Source organism: Hordeum vulgare, chromosome 3H (genome assembly GCF_904849725.1).
Source record: "Hordeum vulgare subsp. vulgare chromosome 3H, MorexV3_pseudomolecules_assembly, whole genome shotgun sequence".
Lineage (NCBI taxonomy): Eukaryota > Viridiplantae > Streptophyta > Magnoliopsida > Poales > Poaceae > Hordeum > Hordeum vulgare.
The window spans coordinates 15664558-15685647 of record NC_058520.1 but is presented as its reverse complement, the minus strand read 5'-3'; the positions used below and the strand labels follow the sequence as shown (position 1 = coordinate 15685647).

The window sequence follows — 21090 nt, the reverse complement described above, 5'->3', positions numbered from 1 at the left end:
ACCCCCGCACACCGCCGCCCCCCTTCCAGGGCCCCCGTTTGGCACCAACCATCCTCCCCAACCCTCCTTCCTGCTGCCGGCCTCCCTTCTCGGTCTCTCGCCCATGCCCACCACTACCCCCTCCTCCTCGGCACCCCCGTCAGTCGCCACCCCCTTCCAGGACCCCCATTCGACGCCGACCCTCCTACCTGCCATCGTCCTCCCGTCCTGATCTATCACCCATGCCGACCTCTGCCCCCTCCTCCTCGGCACCCCCGCCCATCGCCGACCCCCTTCAAGGACCCCCGTTCGGCACACCGATCCTCCTGCCCGCCATAGGCCTCCCTTCCTGGTCGCTCGCCCATATCCACCTCTTTCCCCTCCTCCCGGCACCCCGCCCATCGATGCCCCCCTCCTCGAATCCCCGCTCGCTGCTGGACCCGTCCCCAACCCTCTCCCACCGCGGGTCCCCCCCTCCCCGAACCCTCCTCCCCCCCGACCATCGTCGCTCATTGACGTGTCCCATCCAAAGCGAGGAGCTCGTTCCCAAGCTCACGAGGGTCGCGACTGACAGTCCATCGTCGTCTTTTGCATCCTCGTGGCCTGCACAAGGGGGTTCGATGGGCCATGGAAATTTTTTGCGATCGCCAGCCTCGTCGACATGCTTGCGGCCATCGCCACGCTCTTCGTCGGCACCATGGCCACGAGGTACTTCCAACGTGCCACACACGTCAAGAAGGCCGTGTCCGTCGTCGGAGCCGACGACATGAAGGCTATCCCGGCTTAGCACGTGCACGGCAGGTCACCCCCATGACGTGTCAGTCGTCGTCGCAGCATTGAAGAGCTGGTGAGCTTCAGATTTGGTTGGTCAATTTTTAGAGAGGGTTCGGATTCTATTGCTTTATGGAGAATATTTGTGATGATGATTGTGCTTGACAAGTGTTCGACGAAATGAATAAACCGAAAATAAGTTTTACTCCATTGTATATATACAAGGGATCGGCTAGGTACAGTTAAAACTTAATGAAGTAAATATACTCAACTAAAAACATTTACTCCTCTATTTTTTAGGATACGGATAGAAATGGGCTAACGGCCAGCAACGGTCATATTCATGCCATGCACGATTTTCTCCATACAATTTTTTATAAGCAAACAAACCTGTCCATATGCGTTGTTTACACTATATTTGCATGAATGTTTTAAGCAATGGCTGACCGAGAGCAATTGATGGACACGCAACTGATCGAATTGCCTCCCACACCACACCACACCACACCAAACGGAATTACAAAAAGAATGTACACCATCAGTGTCAACGGAAAGAGCACAACCAAACGTTCCGGTGTCGACGTCGTCCGGGGTCATGGCGGCATGGCCGTCGTGCAGGCCGCGACGTCATCCTTCGTGGAACCGTCCCGCACCTTCCGCATCGACCCGGCTCCGGCCCATGCCATCGTCCTGCCCAGGAGCGCCTGCCACCGCCGCTCGCCGCGGCCGCACTCGCCGCCGCCGCCACCGCTGGCTCCACCGGCGTCGCGGAAGCTGCCTCCTCTTTCTCCCGCAGCGCACCCTCCTCCGCTCAAGCTCTCCACAGCGGGCCTCGCGCAGCACCTGTTGAGCACCTCCTCCCTCACGTGCTGCGGCAGCCGCAGCGTGAACCTCTCGTGGTCCTCGCAGCCGCACTGCCCCGCCGAGTGCCCCGTCGAGTGCGACCTCAGCAGCTTCGCCGCCCGGCGATCCCTGCGTAGCTTCTCGAGCTCCGCGGCCTCCTCCTTCCGGTCGTCCTCGTCGCTGCCCTCCTTCGGCTCATCCTGCACCGGCATCGCCACGACGGCATCCGGCGGCGACGAGGGCGCCGGCGCGGCAGCCGGAGGCGGTGGCTTCTCGAGGTCGGCGCGGCACAGAGGGCACGTGGTCCGCGTCTCAAGCCACGGGTCGATGCAGTCCGGGTGGAACGCGTGGGAGCAGTGCGGCAGCAGCCGGAGGTCGTCGGCGTCCTCGAACTCCGTCAGGCACACGGCGCACTCCAGCGCGCCGCTGCCGATCTTGTGCGCCTTGATCTCCCTGTACGGCACGATCGGGAACGTCGCCACCACCGCCGGGTCTAGCCCGCGCTTCCCCCGCCTGGACATCCCTCCCGGCGCGGCGCTGCTCCCCTGCGCCGCGTCGTGGTCCTCGACGAGGCGGCACTGGGTGATGTACGCGCAGAAGAAGAGCAAGAGGAAGAGGACGCCGATGGCCACGCCGATCACCGTGATGACCATTGACATGGCCCGCCCAAACTGCGGCGGCTTGGACTGCGTTGCTGCCACTGGTGGCGACGGCGGCAAAGGCTGCTCCATGGCTGCGGCGACGACGGCAACGATGCAAAGGACGACGAGGAGGTGGGCGAGCACCCCCATCCTCCAAACCCACAAACCACTGAGCTGGCGCTGGCGCTGGCGCGTCAACAGACTCACATTACAAGTGGGTGTCTTTTGACCCAAATGGCCCTCGCCGCCTTACTCCCTGGATTATCATTTTGACTTTTTTAGGCGTGATTACTAATTTCAGTTTTCATGGAAAATTACTAATTCGATTTTTCTTTTGAGACAGAAATTACTAATTTGATGTCGTTGAGCCTGGAAAAGAACAGGTGCGCTGCTGTGCAAGCCCATGATCGGCTTAGGCCTTGTACGATGCTAGGCGTTTAGATAGGTGCTTAGGTAAATAAGGCGGGTTTTTCTTCAGCATCAATGTATTTTTTTACATGAGGGATGTCTAATCAAACTTCTATCATGTATAAATAAGCACCAATGCTTATAAAAAGTTTGATTTATTTCTCTAAGCAACTTTCCTAAGCATCTTGCATTGTACAGGGCCTTAGAAAGCTCAGTGTGTCGACTCATTGTATACTGAGTCTTGCACGTGATCTTTTCCATGGGGTGGTATATTGGCAATGTGTTTTTTAGAGTTGTTTACTTTATCCTTCTTTATAATTGTATTTTTGTATTTTTGTAAGAACTGTTTGCACAGAATGTCAGAGGCTGAAATTTTTTGGACCTCCTACTTGGCGCCTTTACCAATAATCACTAGAAAGAAGTATAGTTTTCACCCTGAAATCCTTCCCAATGTCTCCTTAACCCTCCAAAGTCAAACTTGGTCTGATTTTAACCCCAAAACTGTCAAAACCAGTTTAATCAAGCTCGCAGTGGTTTCATGTCACATCACATCTAAAGCGGTTTTACAAGTGATGGAGGCGATTAGACGCTAGCTAGTTATGTGCCAAGTTCCTAGCCAACCAGTGATGGAGGAAGATGGCAGGGGCAATCAACAGGTGGAGCAAGCAGTAAGGGAAAGTCATAAGCTGCAGCTAGTAGCAGGACACGTCACAAGCTGGTGCAAGCAGGGAGGCCAAATCACAAGCCGGTGCAAGCAATCAAGGCCAGTCACATGTTGGAGCAAGCAATTAGGGCCAAGTCAACAACAAATTAGCGTCTAATCGCATCCATCACTTGTAAAACCACTTCAGATGTGACATGAAACCACCCATGGCTTGATTAAACCACTTTTGACAGTTTTGGGATTAAAATAAGACCAAATTTGACTTTAGGGGGTTATGGAGACATTGGGAAGGATTTTTTGATGAAAACTATACTTCTTGCTAATCACTATAATGTGCTATGGCCCAGGCCCAATAGTGTCGCCTGCCTCACTCACTTTTTTTTCGTGTGATTCGTTCCTAGAATATTCAATAACTGACAACTTAGAAAAAGAAACAGCTCCGGATCTTTGTCAGATTTTAAAACTTCATGAATTCAAAAAATGTTCATGGATTCTAAAGATGTTCATGGATTACAAGAGGTTCACCAATTATGTAAAATGTTCACAAATTTTAAAAAAACACGAATCTTATCGTTTTGCAAAATTTAAAAGGGTCCTCATTTTTAAAATTGGTTCTTAATTTAAAAGTGTGTTTCATTACAAAAATGTTCATGAATTTGAACATACTCATCGAATTATAGAAGTCTTCATTTATCTAAAAAGAGGCTCATAAAATTTTCAAAATGGCAATGGCTTAAATGAAAGGAGGTAATAAAAAGGACGACAAAAAAGAAGGAAAACCGCTAAGCCTGCCAAAGTAAACACATAAAACGAAAGAAAAATAAAGACAGTGGAGAACCTTCAAAAACCAGAAAAAAAACACTATTGTGGCATCATGTACATTGGTCGAACTGTTACGGAGGTAGTCCTTGTTTCCTATAGAATGACTAATAGTCCATGCAACGGAAATGGAATAAGCAAAAGCATATTTTTAAAACAAAGTGCAGTGAAGGTTCAACACATGAGAGATGATGTTCCAAATTATAAGCACACTAATGACAACAAAGTTGACGAGCGCCATGTGTTTGTAAAAATGTCCCAATCGAAGAATCACTACCGGACGGTTCTGAGGAGTTTGTAAAAATATTTCAGACTCACTCTGGGCCTTTGTGAAGAGAGGACATGTCACGATTTAATTCTTTGCGGGGATCTCTTTACATCTATACAGTTCGAAGAGAAATTTCTGGAACTTACCACAACAGGAAAACCATGCAAGTTAATTCGTGGTGTTTGTATTTTGTTTCTTTCAACTTCTCTTATACAAATATGGGAAAGAAAAATACGGTTTCCCTCTGTTCGCATTTGATATGGAAATATGCTTTTCATGGAGCAATTTTATTTAGAAGCGTAGCTGTGCTACTCTAGGAAGCAACACTGTGCTCCTGTGGAAGCATATACTTTTTTTCATTTTCAACAAGCATAACTATGTTTCATACTGAAGCAAATTTATACTTTCACGAGAAGCAAATCTGTACTTCTTGTGGAAGCCCAGATTTTCCCCTTTTTTAGAAGCACAATCGTGCTTTGTAAAAAAGAAGCTCCAATACCAATGAAAAACCAGGCAAAAATCGAAAAGTAAACCCCCCCCCCCCCCCCCCCCCAAAACATATAAATCCCAGAAACGCGTATGAAAAAATTGAAATCTAATGGAAGCACCCAACATGCGAGACATGGTGGCAGCTTGGCGCATGACTTGGAGCGCTCCCTGGGACACCTCGTTACAAGGGGTATGCGATTTCAGAAATCTTGAGTTTGTGTTGGAATGGGGAGTTCCTATTCGACACCTTTTGCGTCATACAAGGCTGTCCCCCACTGGGTCGGGCCAATGGTGAAGCACTTGAGCACACCATAATCAGTTTTTATTCGGGTTATAAAATAGGGAATTTATTTTTATAAATCTCATATTTTTTAAAAATTTGAAGTACTTTGCAGAAAAATATGAAAAATTTGTACAATGTGTGTGATTTGTTTTGGAAAAAACACTAATGTTTCTGAAAAATTACATGAATATTTTTGAAAAAGTTAAACATATTTTTTTTGAAAATGAAATCTTTTAAATGCGTGTTTTTTTAGAAAAATGCAAACATGTTTGGAAATTTTGAATAGGTTTCTACTAGCAGAATGAAAGTGAAACATGACCGAATCAACGGTCTCTTAAACTGATAAAAAACGAATAGAAATGTTCCAAAAGGTTCCTAAAACGTCTAAATTTTTTAACCCCAGTGATGAAAATCTAAAGCTTCCTTGGAGAATAATAATTTCATAAAAACGACGAAGCATTGAAAATATCCACCTTAATTGTTTGATATGCGGAAGCATATTTCGTATTTCAGTCCAGCGACAAAACCGGCAGTCATCCGATCAAATATTGTTGTTTGTTTGGATGGCATCCACATCCTTAAGCAAGGACCAATGTATTAGTTGCTTTTATATACTGGAGGCACTAGTTTATGCCAAACTAGCACACTTGGAGATGGTGTGATCATAACTTCATTTGAACTCAGCATCTGATTCTCATTCTTACTCTCAAAAAAGTTCTAAGTAGATGTAGAATAATAGACAGAGATGAATTATCTCCCTTCTCCCTGGTTGCTTTTTAGATATTATATACACTGAAGAGTCCATGAAATATATATACACGAGATATTGTGAATCATGGAAGCTCGAAATGAGTATGTCAAAGTTGATGAAACTTATGATGGTGGGTGAGATCATATCTTAAAACGAATTTCTGACATGAAATCAATGCAATTAATGGTATAGTCCGATGCACCAACCTTCAAACATGCATACAATGCCACATATGCTTGCACTGATATATGTATGTTGCCCCATCCATTCTCAGCCACAAAAGTGTAAGGAAGACCGACCAACACACTCACATGTGTACACACTCAGTTGGTATTAATCAAGCCTGTAACAAGTGCAGAACCAAAAACAACGATGTAGCGGACTCACTAGCTTAAAGGCCCGTGATCATAGTCAAAGGAAAGCATTACAAGCCTAATTTTGGAAATGCGATGCATCATGAGAGAAATGGAAGTTTTCCACTCTGACATGGCGTTCCATCTCCGAGATGTTCACTGGAGGTAGTGAAAAAGAGGAGCAATAACGTCCAATGGTCTGTTAATTGGATGTGAGCTGAGATAGACTAGAGGTGCATAGAACTGGCTAAGTTGGGAAGCTATATGGGAATCAACATCTAGAGAGGACAGCCCCTGATTAAATTGTTTGTTGGGCATCACTCAACATACAGTTCAAAAAGTGAGAATGTTCTAGAACACACCACGATAGGAAATCATGCAATATTTATTGTTTTTCTTTTGGAAAAGAAGAAGAGACCTCAGGCCTCTCCATCAACAGATGCATACAGCCATATTATTAAGCAAGAAAGTAAACAATCTCCTAGTACGGGTACAAGCTCAGCCCGAGCTGAAATGAAAGTAAATGAAGATAAAAAAAGGTAAAACGCCACAACCGGCAACAATAGGTTAAGACGACTAAACACCTAATCTATTGTTGGACCGCCATCCAAACCGCTTGCAGAAATCCTGAGCTGTATTGCTAGTGTTTGTGTTTTGACTTTTTATAACTTCGCTTGTACAAGTACAGAAAAAGAGAAATGTGGTATTTTATAGGAACATGTAGATATAAGCAAATGCATGCAAACATAGTATTGTGTACATGTGTTTGAGCACTTTTAGTCATTGCCTCTATCCGTTTTTCTGTAAATTCCACATCTAAGCTCATGCACATAGTGTAATAGGGTGTTAAATTCATGTCGATTAAACACGTAGTTTCATATTGTACCAATATGATGAATCTTTCCCAAATTTTTGGTGCTATGTGTGATTTTTATTTGTGTAACTCATCTTGGAAGGTTACCTTTTTTTATTTAGTTTTAGTGGGGAATTTGGTAAGTCAACTTTGCCAACCATGTGAAGGACATGTGTGAAGCTAGTAATGGAACAATGCAATCACCATTTTGTCGCACTATTAATTTCCTACTCATTTGAAATAGACTGTCTTAACCCTACAACAAATGAGTTGGAGTCGGTCTTTCTTACATTAATGTTTGCTAATGAATCTAATTCAATAAGGATTGGAGTTTTATAGACCCGAGTTACTAGTTTATGCCAAACAAGGATACTTGGAGATGATGTGCCCATAACTTAATTTGAATTTTACTTTTCAGCATCCTATTCTCATTCTTACTTCAAAAATGTTCTAAGTAGATTTACACTCTCTCCCTTCTCCCTGGTTCCTTTTTAGATATAGGGAAATCTTTCACTTCACTATCCATTTCAAGGAAATTGGCATATACAATGAAGAGTCCGTGCAATAGATATGCACGAGATAGTGTGAATCATGGAAGTTAGAAACATTTATGCTGCACTTCATGAAACTTATGATGGAGGGTGAGATCATAAGTTAAAATGAATTTCTGACATGATATTGATATAATTAATGGTATAGTCCCGTGCACGAACCTTCGAACATGCCTACATTGACGCATATGCTTGCATATATGTATGTTGTCCCGTCCATTCTCAGCCACTCAGGTGTGAGAAAGACCAACCAAGCAACTAGCATGCCTACAAACTCTGCTGTTATTAGTCAGGCAAGTAACAACCGTAGAACCAAAAACCTCAATGTAGTGGCTTCACTAGCTTGAAAGACCGTGATCACAGAAAAAGGAAGCCATTAGAAGCCTAATTTTGGGAATGGGATGCATCGTGAAAGAAATGAAAATTTCACTGTGGGCATAGTGGTGTTCCCTCTCCCAGATGTTCACGACAGGTCTGCATCAAAGAGAAGCCAGCGCATTATTACCCACTCATCTCTGATTTGGATCTGAGTTGAGCTAAACTGGAGGTGCATATAACTGGCTAAGTCCGGAAGCAATATGGGAATCAACATCTAGAGAGGGCAAAAAATGATTAAATTGTTTCCCGGGCATCACTCTACATCTAGACAGTTAAAAAAATGAAGACTTTCTAGAACACAACACGACAGAAAATCATCAAATATTTATTGCTGGTGCTTGCATTTTGATTTTTTTAACCTCACTTATAAAAGTATGGGAAAGAGAAATATGGTATTGCATTTGTTCCCATTTAATGTAGAAACATGTAGATATAAATAGCAAATGCATGCAAAAACAGTATTGTGTGCATGTGTTTGAGCACTTCCTGTCACGGTCTCTATCCGCTTTGTGTATATTCCACATCTAAGCTCGTGCATCTAGTGTAATAGTGAGTTAAACTTGTGTCGCTCAAACACGCAGTTTCAGATTGTACCAATATGATGAAGGCTTTTCATTTTTGTATTTTCATTTTTGGTGCTATGTGTGATTTTGCTTTGTGTAACTCATCTTGGGAGGTTACCTTTTTTTTTTCCTTTTGTCGAGAATTTGGTAAGTCAACTTTGCCAACCATGTCAAGGACCAGGGCAGTCACCATTTTACCGCAATAATAATTTCCTATTAATTTGGAATAAACTTTCTAAACCCTACAAAAGATTAGTTGAAGTCAATTATTCATATATTACTGTTGAATTTGCTAATGAATTTAGTGCAATAGATGGAGGAAACAAAAATATGGATAGTTAAGCGTTATATCAGCAACACAATAAGGATGGAATGAAAGGTGAAATCAACATTGACATATAAAATGGAAAGGCTGCTCACAGTGAAATAGCAAGTGTACGCGTTACTCACACACACTTGTGTAATGAAGCCCTTTATTAGTTGTCCCTAATACATGGAAGAGTAAGAACAGAACAAATGCAAATTGAAAAAAAGCGATAGCTCGGGCTCTGCTCTGTTTCGATTGCAGGATCATGACGGTTCAAGGGTTTGCGTCGCCGTAACCGCTTCCATTGCCTCCGCCACCGCCGGTTCCACCATTTTTACCACCGCCCTCGCCGCCACCGTTGCCCGAAGCATTTGCATTTGTATAGGATGCATCGCCGTCGTTGTTCGCCTCACTCGAGCCAGATCCGGTGCCGCCACCTGTCCCAAAGCCACTAGACTCTGCAGGGCAGTCATCATCGTCGTCCGCGGCCTCTCCACCACCGCCGCCACCGCCGGAACCCGCTGCGGTTGTACTCCCACCATCACCACCATAAGATGACGATCCTTGGCTCATCTGGCCAGAGCTTGCGCCGCTGCCGGACCCAGCGCCATACCCACTACCATTATACCCTGACCAACCACCCCCGCCTCCACCGCCTCCAGCACTTGCATGACTACCTCCATTTCCACTCTGAGCAGTTCCCTGGCCATTCCCGCTTCCGCCGCCGCCGCCGTTCACCGCTCCTCCACCCTCTCCCCCTCCAGTGCCTTCTCCCTGGGAACTAGAGTATCTAGCTACCCTACCAGCGCTGGCTAACCCAATGCTAAAGAGGACAACCAGGCTAAGCGATATGAGCTTAGTGCAAGACATTGTGAATTAGTGTGTGGGATGGTGCTAAGCAAGAGATCGCTTGGCCATTTATAGAGCTAAGTAGAAGCAGCCACATGCAGTTAGCTAGTGGTGATTTATCTTAATGGCATCCACATTGCTATGCTCGGACGAGACATGTGGATCCGTGGACTTTCATGCAGCAACTAGGACAGGAGATGTGATCCGATGAGATCTATGGATCCATGGACTTTCATGCAGCAACTGGAGCTTCTATAATCGAGGGCATCGAGAATTTGGATCTTGCTTAGTTCGTGCCTGCCAGGCGACGACTTAGGACTTCCTCACGTGATGATAGATCACATAGATCAATCTAGGTGATCACAGGGAATCCTTTGACAATGTGCACTTAATGCCACTTAACCATTATTAGCGATGGACACTGCGCCGCAAAAACAGGGCAAAAATATATGTAGATCATAGTACTTATTTGTACCTAAGGCATGTGTTACTCCTAATTAGCAAAAGAAATATGACAAACATGAGGATTTCGATAGTGATTCGCCTAAATATAAAGATTACTAAACTGGTGCTCCTACGTACTACTCCATCCGTTGCTAGATATAAGACGTTTTGATACTACATTTTAAACTACCGAAACGTCTTATATTTTGAAATGGAGGGAGTAGTAGTTCCTAAAAGCACATGAGCTGGCTTGGCACGTGGAAAATGGAGCTAGTGCTCTGACTCGTTCTTCGCCGTCGGTGCATGTAGTTTGAGAGAAAGGCTTCTACTTCTAGCTAGCGTAGCTACCAGGAGAGTAGAGTTAATCTTTGGTTAAAGGACGAAGGAGAGTGTTGACTTAGATTAATTGCCAGATCTAACTAGCAAGGCATCTTAGTTGACGTGATCCAATCTTTAATGGTTTAGTATCAACAATATTGTAACTAATGGTAGCTCTTTTTCCAATTCACTTCGATAGCATTGTAGTTCTGACTTGTGAAACGCACATGGCCTCGAAATAAGCATCTTTGAACTAGTCTCGTACTGATTATTACTCTTATTACAAACAAGCATCTTTGAACTAGTCTCTAGTACTTGTAACAGGAAATCTGTTGACATTAATGTATGGGGGAAAGCTATATTACACACATCCGGATTTTAGCTATAGATCCGCACTATTTGGATGCAGTATGTTTCGAATCCAATGACATACTAACGTCCTAATTAATCACTAACTTTTTTCCATGAGGGGAGTAAACGCATGCATCACCCCATTGATCACAATTCCATGCATGAATGAAAACTAAGAGACAAAAGGAATAAAATCAGTAAAAGATTCTTCCCATTTCAAAGCTTTAATACGTTTTATAGCTCAAACCATCGCTCGGATTGAAAATCCATTTTCATATAAAAACATCTTGTCGAGGCCTTCAAATCTAGATCCCATGTTGATATGTTTCGACGACTTTTTCTCTCGTCAAAAGTTACCACATCTCGGATACCTAAGTTATCATATTTGTGCTACATAAGTTATCATCGTTGTTGCAATGAAGTTAACGAGACATGAAAAATTATTCGTCCAACCTTTTTTCATATGCACACGCATGCATGCATTAGAGGACAAAACTTTGAGAAATTTAAAATTAGTATATAGCTCAAACCTTTGCTCTAATTAAAAATCTGTTTTCACAAAAAAAAAAAATCGTCACCACGAACACCGTGATAAACCACGTACAAACAGTGTGATTATTTTGACCTGAGTTTGTTGTTGTTGAAACATCTCCGAATAATATTGTGTGAATAACATGCTCATTAACGCATCGCGGACGTGATAACTTACATATAAACACCTTGATAACTCACACATCACAGACAATTTACGTATCCCGGTCCTGATAACTTTGGGGTGTGTGTGGGGGGAGGGGGGTGATCAAGTATCTCCTGGTAACTTTCGTGTGAATAGCATGATAACTCATACATTGAAGACCCGATAACTTATGCACCCTGGTCTTGGTACTTTTCACGAGGGAGGGTCATGAAATACACCCCGAGTAAATTTTATGTGAATAGCACGGTAACTCACACATCGTAGACCTGATAACTACTGTATCGAATCTTGATAAATTTGGTGACCGGGTGGGGGGAGGGTGGTTGATGAAATATACCATTGGTAACTTTTGTGTGAATAATACGATAACTCACAGACATGTGCTCTACTGCATTTGCATGTGGAGAGAATGTTGGCCGAGCGATTTCTATGTCCCGGTAAGTTCCATCTAAACAAGATGGTAACTGGCGTACCACGTAGGTGATAAAGTCATCAAAACATAGCAACATGATAACTAGTTTTGAAGGTCTCGTCGCGACGAAACTTTTATGTGAAAACGAATTTTCAATCGAACCAACGATGTGAGCTACAAAACATTTTGAAGTTTCGTTTCTAATGTAATCTTTGATGACATCATCTTTTCTTCTCACCTACATGAATATATAATTAATTGGATGCAACAACGCTGCATGCGAGATTGCATCGAGATGGATGTGATCGCCGCATCTGTTACAAATCCTGCCGTTTGGAAGTTAGTCGCGTCAATACGTATGTGGTAATATGTAACAATCTTACGGATTGATAATACAACTTTTCCTAGCAAAAGATTGCAGAAAACATCCGGTAGCCTCCTTGATACTGCGTCACACGGGCATCCACCGTCCATCGCACACTGCACGATCAGACTGCTTCCTGCTAAACTGATTTAGTCATGTACCGGCTCCTGACACATCAATGTTTTTGCCAGGAGCATGACAGCTTCACACAATAGGGGACATGCACTAAATCTCATGCGTTTTTTCATGCAATAATAGATAGCGCGATAATATGTTTTTTTCTTGCAATTTTTTTCTCACAAAATGCTTGCAAAATGCAGATTCCCCTGCAAAACAAGTTTGAAAAAAAATTCCTGACGAATTTTTCCTGCAAATTTTCTTCCAAAATGCAGATTCGCTTGCAAAAAATAATAATCATGCGTACATTGTTTTTGGTTTGAGACAGAGGGAGGGAGGGAAAGGTTGTACAACATGCATGCACGGTACTAGTCAAATTAAATCTTAAGTCGATCACGCACCGAAGGATCTTAAGTGCCCTATGAAACGTATTATTTTTACTAAATAACCCCGGAAGGATCTTAAGTCGCACACCGACCCCTTGAAAACTTATTTCGTCGCCTGTCACGCCAGATCATCTGGCGTGTAACATACATGTATGCATACCTTCCTCCTAGACGCCTTTGGCCCTGTTTGGATACTATAACTCGGTTAGAGGTTAGAGTTAGATTTTAACTCTAGACTAACCCTGAATTAACTCTAATCAAAGAGGTGTTTAGATGGAAGGGTTAGATTGTCAATAAATGCATTTTTTTCAATTATTTGGCTCCTTTATCTAGGATTTTGTGTGGTGGAGGGGAGAGAAAAGCAACTTTTTCTGGGCCCCACCTAACTCTAACCTAAAAAACACCTCTTGGGTGGGTTAGATTTTTTGGGTGGGTTAGATGCATGTAACCCACTCTAACTCACCCTGTTTGAATTTTTGAGGGTTAGATGAGTTCAATCTAACCAACTCTAACTCTAACCCTAGGATCCAAACAAGGCCTTTTTGATGGATCACAGTCCACGCTCATCGATCATGCTGCCATCATGGCGCCGCCCTAAAGCACCGGATTGGGCACCGGATTGAACGACTCAATAAATGTTTTCTGTCACGCCTTATACTAGTTATGCGTTGTCCATCATTGAAACACCATTTTCCTAGACGTTATTGAAATGGAACATGACTGTTCCCTAGGCGTTGATATGTATGAAACTGGGTCGTCTAGCTTTCTATTTGCGCCTCCACTGTCTTGATTAACCACTGGACTGACTGGCGCTTCTTATTTGCGAGAGTATCTGACGTTAGACCATCTAATATATCTTTACTCCTATTGTAGTTAGATGAATCGGCGTCTTTTGGCTGTTTAAATACTGTTACCCTTGCATGCACCCATCCATGCTGACAAAACCACCATTTTTGCCCGCATCAACTTCTTCCACTCTCAATCCGAATCCATCGAGGAAGATTGTCATCGACCATCAAGGACGTCGTCAATCCCTATGTCCGTTGGAGCATGTTCGCATCTCCCTCCACGAAGCAGGTATTTGTGTATGTTGTCTTTGTCGACTTAATTTTTTAGATCTTCAGCATGAACTGCGTTAATCCGAGCTGTATGAACGTGTTATGACCGGTACAACGTACCAACGGAGGAGGCCCAATGGGCAGGGTTAATTACGGACTTAGCCCAAGTTATCTTACCTATCTTAGAGTCCAAGTTATATTAGAGTCCAAGTTAGAGTACAAGTTATCAAGGGTTTAGTGGAGGCTGTCCTCCTATATAAATACATGTACCCCTTCGATATTAAGTAGACAATAAACAGTATATTCTGTTGTCGTCTTCCTCAGGAGACGAGAGCCCCAAACCCTAGCCGCCTCTCTCTCTCTCTCTCAAGCCGCGCCGGCGCCCAACCGCCGGCGCCGGTGTCCCCAACCTCGCAGCCCGCACTTCCACCCCTACAACCTACGTCCGAGACCTGGTAGAACCCTAGCCTCTACCAATTTGGTATCAGGTAGTTTGAGTTCGATGAGTTTGTCGGACCTTCCCACCGCCACCGCCGCCGCCACCACCGCCTTCCCCGCCACCTCGCAGCAGCCGCCGCCGCCGCACCACTCGCCGCCGCCGGCCACCTCAGGTCCGGCGCCTCCGGTCCCGCGGCCCTGGCGGCCGAACCCGCCCCGTCCTCTCCCCGGCAGAGATGTCCTCGGCGATCCGCGACCTCAACCTAGCGGTCTCGAACCTCCGGATTTTCCTCTAGGCTCCGTACGCAACCCCGCCACCACCGCCTCCGCCGACGGCGCCCTTCGCGCCACCGCCCCCGGCCACTGTCGCGCCCCAGGGCCTGCCGATCACCCAGGTCCGGTGGCCGCCGTCGCCGTCCCCGCTACCGACGTGGATTGACACGCCGACCTACACGACGGCGCCACTATAGCCGACGGTGTTGCAGCCACCTGCCCCCACCTTCGTGAGGTTCGGCGGGTACACTGATCCGTACGCCGGGAGCTCCGTGGTGCCGCAACACTCTCCTTCCACCGCGCTGGGTCGTCACGAGGGCACCTATGCGGCCTCGCCACACGTGAAGCAGGCACCCCGTTTCACCAAGCTAGAGTTCGCCACCTACGACGGCACCGTCCACCCCCTGAACTGGCTCAATCAGTGCGACCAGTTTTTCAGGGGGCAGCGGACCATGGCGTCCGACCGCACGTGGATCGCCTCCTACCACCTCCGTGGCGCCGCCCAGACTTGGTACTACGCCCTCGAGCAGGACGAGGGCGGGATGCCTCCGTGGGAGCGCTTTCGCAACCTATGTCTCCTCCGGTTCGCCCCCCCATACGTGGGAGTCGCTTGGCCGAGCTCGGTCGCCTTCCCTTCACCACCTCGGTGCAGGACTTCACCGACCGCTTCCAGACGTTGGCCTGCCATGCGCCTGACGTCACGGCTCGCCAACGCACCGAGCTCTTCGTCGGCGGCCTTCCCGACCACATCCGCATCGACGTCGAGATGCGCGACCCCCAAGACCTGCAGACGGCCATGTATTACACACACACATACGAGCAGCGCGCCAACACCCTGCAGCAGGCGTTCCCGAGCCGCGACACGCGTCCCCCGACCCACCCCGCCCCGGCGGCGGCCACCCCGACACGCCCTGCCCTGCCGGCCGCTACTGCGGCTGCCCCCGCGCCGACACGCACCTTCCGGCGCTTGACGTCGGCCGAGTAGCTCGAGCGGCGCCGCAAGGGCCTGTGCTTCAACTGCGACGAGCCGTATGCGCCGGGTCATACGTGCGCCCGCCTGTTCTACTTGGAGACCGTCGACGACGCGGAGGTGGAGGCCCTAATCGCGGAGCTCGACGCCACCACACTCTACGAGGCCGGCGTCACGACCTACGTGCCGGTCGATGCGACCGCCTTCGTCGTCTCCCTTCATGCCATGGCTGGCATCAAGATGGCAAAGACGATGCTGCTTCCGGTGACGATCAATGGGGAGCGTCTCACCGCGCTCGTGGACACGGGTTTGACGCACAACTTCCTGCCGGGGACGCCATGCGCCGCCTCGCACTCCAACCGGCGGGCTCGGAGAAATTCAGCGTCACCGTCGCCAACGGGGACCGCCTTGCTTGCCAGGGGGTGGCGCGGCAGGTTCCCGTCCTCATCGGCGACGAGCCGTTCTCCATCGACTGCGTCGGCATCGACCTGGGCTACTACGACTTCATCCTCGGCATCGACTTCCTGTCCACTCTCGGCCCCATCCTTTGGGACCTCGATATGCTGTCCCTCATCTTCTCGCGCGAGGGCGGCCGTCGCGTTCAGTGGACAGGCATCGGCAGCTCCCGCGCCGTGACTCCACAGCTCCAGTTGATGGCGGCCGCACTGGACGAGGCGCATCCCCTCCCGGCCGACCTCCTGCAGCAACACAACGACATCTTCGACGAGCCACAGGGCCTCCCTCCCGCGCGGCCCTGTGACCACCGCATCCACCTGCTGCTGGACACGGCACCTGTAGCCATGCGCCCGTACCGGTACCCTCAGCTGCAGAAAGACGAGCTCGAGCGTCAGGTGGCCGTCATGCTCGCGCAGGGCATCATCCGGATTTCGACATCGCCGTTCTCCGCCCCGGTATTCCTTGTGCGCAAGCCCGACGGCACATGGCGCTTGTGCATCGACTACCGCACCCTCAACGCCCTGACGTCCAAGGACAAGTTCCCCATCCCCGTCGTGGATGAGCTCTTGGACGAGCTACACGGAGCGCGCTTCTTCACCAAGCTCGACCTTCGCTCGGGTTACCATCAGGTGCGCATGCACCCTGACGACATCGAGAAGACGGCGTTCCGCACTCACCATGGCCACTTTGAGTTCCTGGTGATGCCGTTCGGCCTCTCCAACGCGCCGGCGACCTTCCAGGCGCTGATGAACGACGTCCTCAGCCCATACTTGCGCCGCTTTGTGCTTGTTTTCTTTGATGACATTCTCATCTACAGTACATCTTGGGCGGAGCACCTACAACACGTGGCCATCATCTTCAACGAGCTTCGAGCTCATCGTCTTCACCTCAAGCGCTCGAAGTGCTCGTTCGGCACGACCTCCGTCGCGTACCTGGGGCACGTCATCTCGGCGGACGGGGTAGCGATGGACGCGGACAAGGTTGACGCCGTCGCCGCGTGGCCGATCCCGCGGACGCTCCGCGGCTTCTTGGGCCTCGCCGGCTACTACCGGAAGTACATCCGGAACTTCGGCCTCATCGTTGTTTCACTGACGCGTCTCCTTCGACACGACGCCTGCTCCTGGGACGAGGAGGCGACTACGGCATTCGAGGCTCTCCAACGGGAGCTCAAGACGGGACCCGTCCTCCAGATGCCGGACTTTGCTATGCCGTTCATGGTGGACTGCGACGCCTCTGGCATCGGCTTCGGCGCCGTCCTCCACGAGGGCGAGGGACCGCTCGCCTTCTTCAGCCGCCCCTTCGCCGCTCGCCATCACAAGCTCACGGCCTACGAGCGCGAGCTTATTGGGCTGGTTCAGGCGGTGCGCCACTGGGGGCCTTATCTTTGGGGCCGGTCATTCTGTGTGCGCACGGACCACTACAGCCTCAAGTTCTTGCTGGACCAACGCCTCTCCACAGTTCCGCAACACCAGTGGATCAGCAAGCTCTTTGGCTTCAACTTCACCGCTCCAGCTGTCTCAACACGGTCGCTGACGCCTTATCCCGCCGCGACACTGAGGATGTCGCGGACGACGTCGCCATGGCTGGCACTATCATGTGCATTCGCTCCGAACCATCTTTCGCCTTCATCGACGACATTCACTGGGCAACTTCGACGGCCGTGGACGCCCAGGGCCTGCGCCAGCACCTTGACGCCGGCGAGCTAGACGCGCCCTGGCGCTTGGACGAGGGGCTGCTCCTACATGGCCGCCGCATCTTCGTGCCCGACCATGGCGACCTGCGCCACCAGGTCCTGACCTTGGCGCACTCTGCAGGGGCACGAGGGCATGCAGAAGACTCTCCATCGTATCTGTGCTGATTTTTACATCCCCGGTGATGCGCGATGGTCCGCGACTGGGTGTGGTCGTGCGTGACGTGCCAGCGGAACAAGACGGAGACACGACGACCCGCGGGTCTACTGCAGCCGCTGGACATACCCTCCCAGGTGTGGGCGGATATTTCCATGGACTTCATCGAGGGCCTTCTCAAGGTGGGCGGCAAGTCCGCCATCCTCACGGTGGTTGACCGCTTCTCCAAGTACGCGCACTTCATCGCCCTGGGTCATCCATATACAACCGCCTCCGTGGCGCGGGCCTTCTTCGACGGCATCGTCCGCCTCCACGGTTTTCCCTCGTCCATCGTCAGCGATCGTGATCCCGTGTTCACGGGACATGTCTGGCGGGATCTCTTTCGACTGGCGGGCGTGAAGCTCCGCATGAGCACGGCGTTCCACCCTCAGACAGACGGCCAATCCGAGGTGGTCTACAAGGTGATCGCCATGTACCTGCGCTGTGTTACTGGTGATCGTCCACGAGCTTGGGTGGACTGGTTGGCGTGGGCGGAGTACTGCTACAACACCTCCTATCACTCTGCCCTGCGCACCACGGCTTACGGGCGCCCACCCCTGGCGATGCTCCCTTACAAGCCTGGGACGGCTCGGTCCGAGACGGCGGGCGACTTACTCCGCACCCGCGACGACATTCTGGCTGAGGCACGCCAGCGTCTTCTCCAAGCACAGCAGCTGGCTCGAAAGTACTACGATGCTCATCATCGCGAGGCAGAGTTCGCCGTGGGCGATTGGGTGTGGTTGCGCCTCCTCCACAAGACCACGCAGTCTCTGGACCCGCGCTCCAAGCGCAAATTGGGACCTCGCTACGCCGGTCCCTTTCGTGTGCTGGAGCGTGTCGGCACACTCGCATACCGCTTGGAGCTGCCAGCTGGTTCTCGCCTCCACGACGTCTTCCATGTCGGCTTACTGAAGGCCTACCGCGGGGACCCTCATGCAGTGACGCCGGCCCTTCCTCCTACTTCGGATGGCCGCCTCCTTCCAGCTTCCGCACAGGTGGCGAAGGTGCTGCAGGCACAGCAGCATCGCGGCGTCTGGCATGTCTTGGTACAGTGGACCGGCCTGCCAGAGCAGGAAGCGTCTTGGGAGAAGCTCGACGATTTCCGCGAGCAGTTTCCACATGTTCAGCTCGAGGACGAGCTGTTTGAGAAGGCGGGGAGAGATGTTATGACCGGTACAACGTACCAACGGAGGAGGCCCAATGGGCAGGGTTAATTACGGGCTTAGCCCAAGTTATCTTACCTATCTTAGAGTCCAAGTTATATTAGAGTCCAAGTTAGAGTCCAAGTTATCTAGGGTTTAGTGGAGGCTGTCCTCCTATATAAATACATGTACCCCTTCGATATTAAGCAGACAATAAACAGTATATTCTGTTGTCGTCTCCCTCGGGAGACGAGAGCCCCAAACCCTAGCCGCCTCTCTCTCTCTCACGCCGCAACGGCGCCCAACCGCCGGCGCCGGCGTCCCCAACCTCGCAGCCCGAACTTCCACCTCTACAACCTACGTCCGAGACCTGGTAGAACCCTAGCCTCTACCAGAACGAATCTTGTAAAAGTTCATCAAATGTTCATTCTTTACTGTGCAAATGGATAAGTTGTGGATGGTCCGGTTCACTGTGCATAAACCATGTTTCTGTCAACCAGCACCCAAGCCATGGTTTGAAGACTCAATCACTATTGATAATTTAAGAGAGAACCTTCTGGAGCATGGTTTTGTCCATAATGTTTTCATTTACAAGCAAAACAGGGTTTACCCAAGTGACAACATCAAGTAGAACTTGAACAACAAGAATAAGTTCAACTCAGGTTACACAAGAATGTTGGACTCAAGTAGATATATGGTGATGAGAAATCCCAGGTGCAGGACCAGGTTCAACTCAAGTCGGCGGCTGCTCAGCTTCAGCTCAAGTGGGTGGTTGATGTTAAAAACCGGTGGCAAGATGATTTTGACTGAACTCACCAACGACAGCATAGTTAGGAAGATGATCGAAGAATACAAATCATTTCACATGGTTGAATTGCATTGTTACAGTAGACCAGATTGGTTTGTAGATCCTGCTCCAATTACAAAAATCGATGCTGTCAACAATTGTTAAATTCATGTTTGAATTTTTTTCATTATGCCTACGATTCAGAAAATGTATCCCCTGCTGAGTGAAAACTCTAAATTTGCCATTGCGGTGGCATACTGTTATGATTTTCACTATTCATGTTCATTTTACATTCAGTCTATCATTACACTATGGTAGCATTCACATAACAGTAGACAGTGCGGTAACTTTAGAGGAAACAACTTTAGAGAAACCAACTTTAGAGGAACCCAGTTTATTTCCTCTCATCAAACTGAACAAAGCATATTGTTACATGAACCTGAATCCAGTCTAAAATGCTAGGTCTTTATTGGCCTTTTTCCTAGTGCACCACTCCTTGAATTGCTTCTCATGCTTATCTCTGTGTTGTCTCTATTGCTTATCCTCTAACATCTTCTTTTCTTTTCTCCCCACGTGCCCAGCATCGAACCAATAAAGCTTGTGATGTTTCTTGGTTTCAAGCCAGCATTTGCTCGGGCACCTAGCACCTTCCTGCAATGAGTTCAGAGGTGTTTTTCAGAAACTAAAGCAGGAATTCAGATTTGAAAGGATATGAAAAGTTTGACTTACGAAGTATGGCGCACACGAATCCCCAGCAACCCATTTCTTCTCTCATTCTTATCTTGAAATCATCGACGGTGTAGCAGGCTCGCACACCGCAACGACATTGTACTACCTGTGGCACAAAGGAATCCAGATCGTCGTCGATGGATGGCATATCTGGTTGTAGGAAGGTGCCGCTACGGGTTCCTACTAGTTCATCCAAACCCCCTTTTCCTTTATGCGAAGAGGATTCCATGGTTATGTTGTGGAGTGGATGTGTAGAAGCAGTGGTGGTGTGTGAGAGTTCATAGACTGTCCACAGGCGTGTATTCAAAAGTTAGTACATCGGATATTATAGTTGGACGGTCTGACCCTAACGGGCTCTTTGTAGCAGTTGAGTGGCCTGACTCACTATGTGGGCTTTGGTGGGCTGACCTTTGCCCTTGTTTTTCCTTGTGTTTTCTTCACCCGGGGCGGCAACCTAGCTCCTCCTTCCCATCCTTTCCCCAAATCTATCTC

The 21090-nt window shown here is 48.6% G+C and overlaps 2 protein-coding genes across 2 annotated transcripts; both read right to left on the bottom strand.

Annotated features, from left to right (window-relative positions):
• Positions 1 to 1082: 1082 nt before the first annotated feature.
• LOC123439279 (E3 ubiquitin-protein ligase ATL6-like) lies at positions 1083 to 2456 on the bottom strand. The gene has a single exon (XM_045116012.1). It carries the CDS (start codon positions 2382 to 2384, stop codon positions 1344 to 1346), a length of 1041 nt encoding a protein of 346 aa, XP_044971947.1. The 5' UTR covers positions 2385 to 2456; the 3' UTR covers positions 1083 to 1343.
• Positions 2457 to 9070: 6614 nt separating this feature from the next.
• LOC123439278 (putative glycine-rich cell wall structural protein 1) lies at positions 9071 to 9823 on the bottom strand. The gene has a single exon (XM_045116011.1). The coding sequence runs from the start codon at positions 9789 to 9791 to the stop codon at positions 9195 to 9197; it is 597 nt and encodes a 198-aa protein (XP_044971946.1). The 5' UTR covers positions 9792 to 9823; the 3' UTR covers positions 9071 to 9194.
• Between the last annotated feature and the right edge of the window lie 11267 nt (positions 9824 to 21090).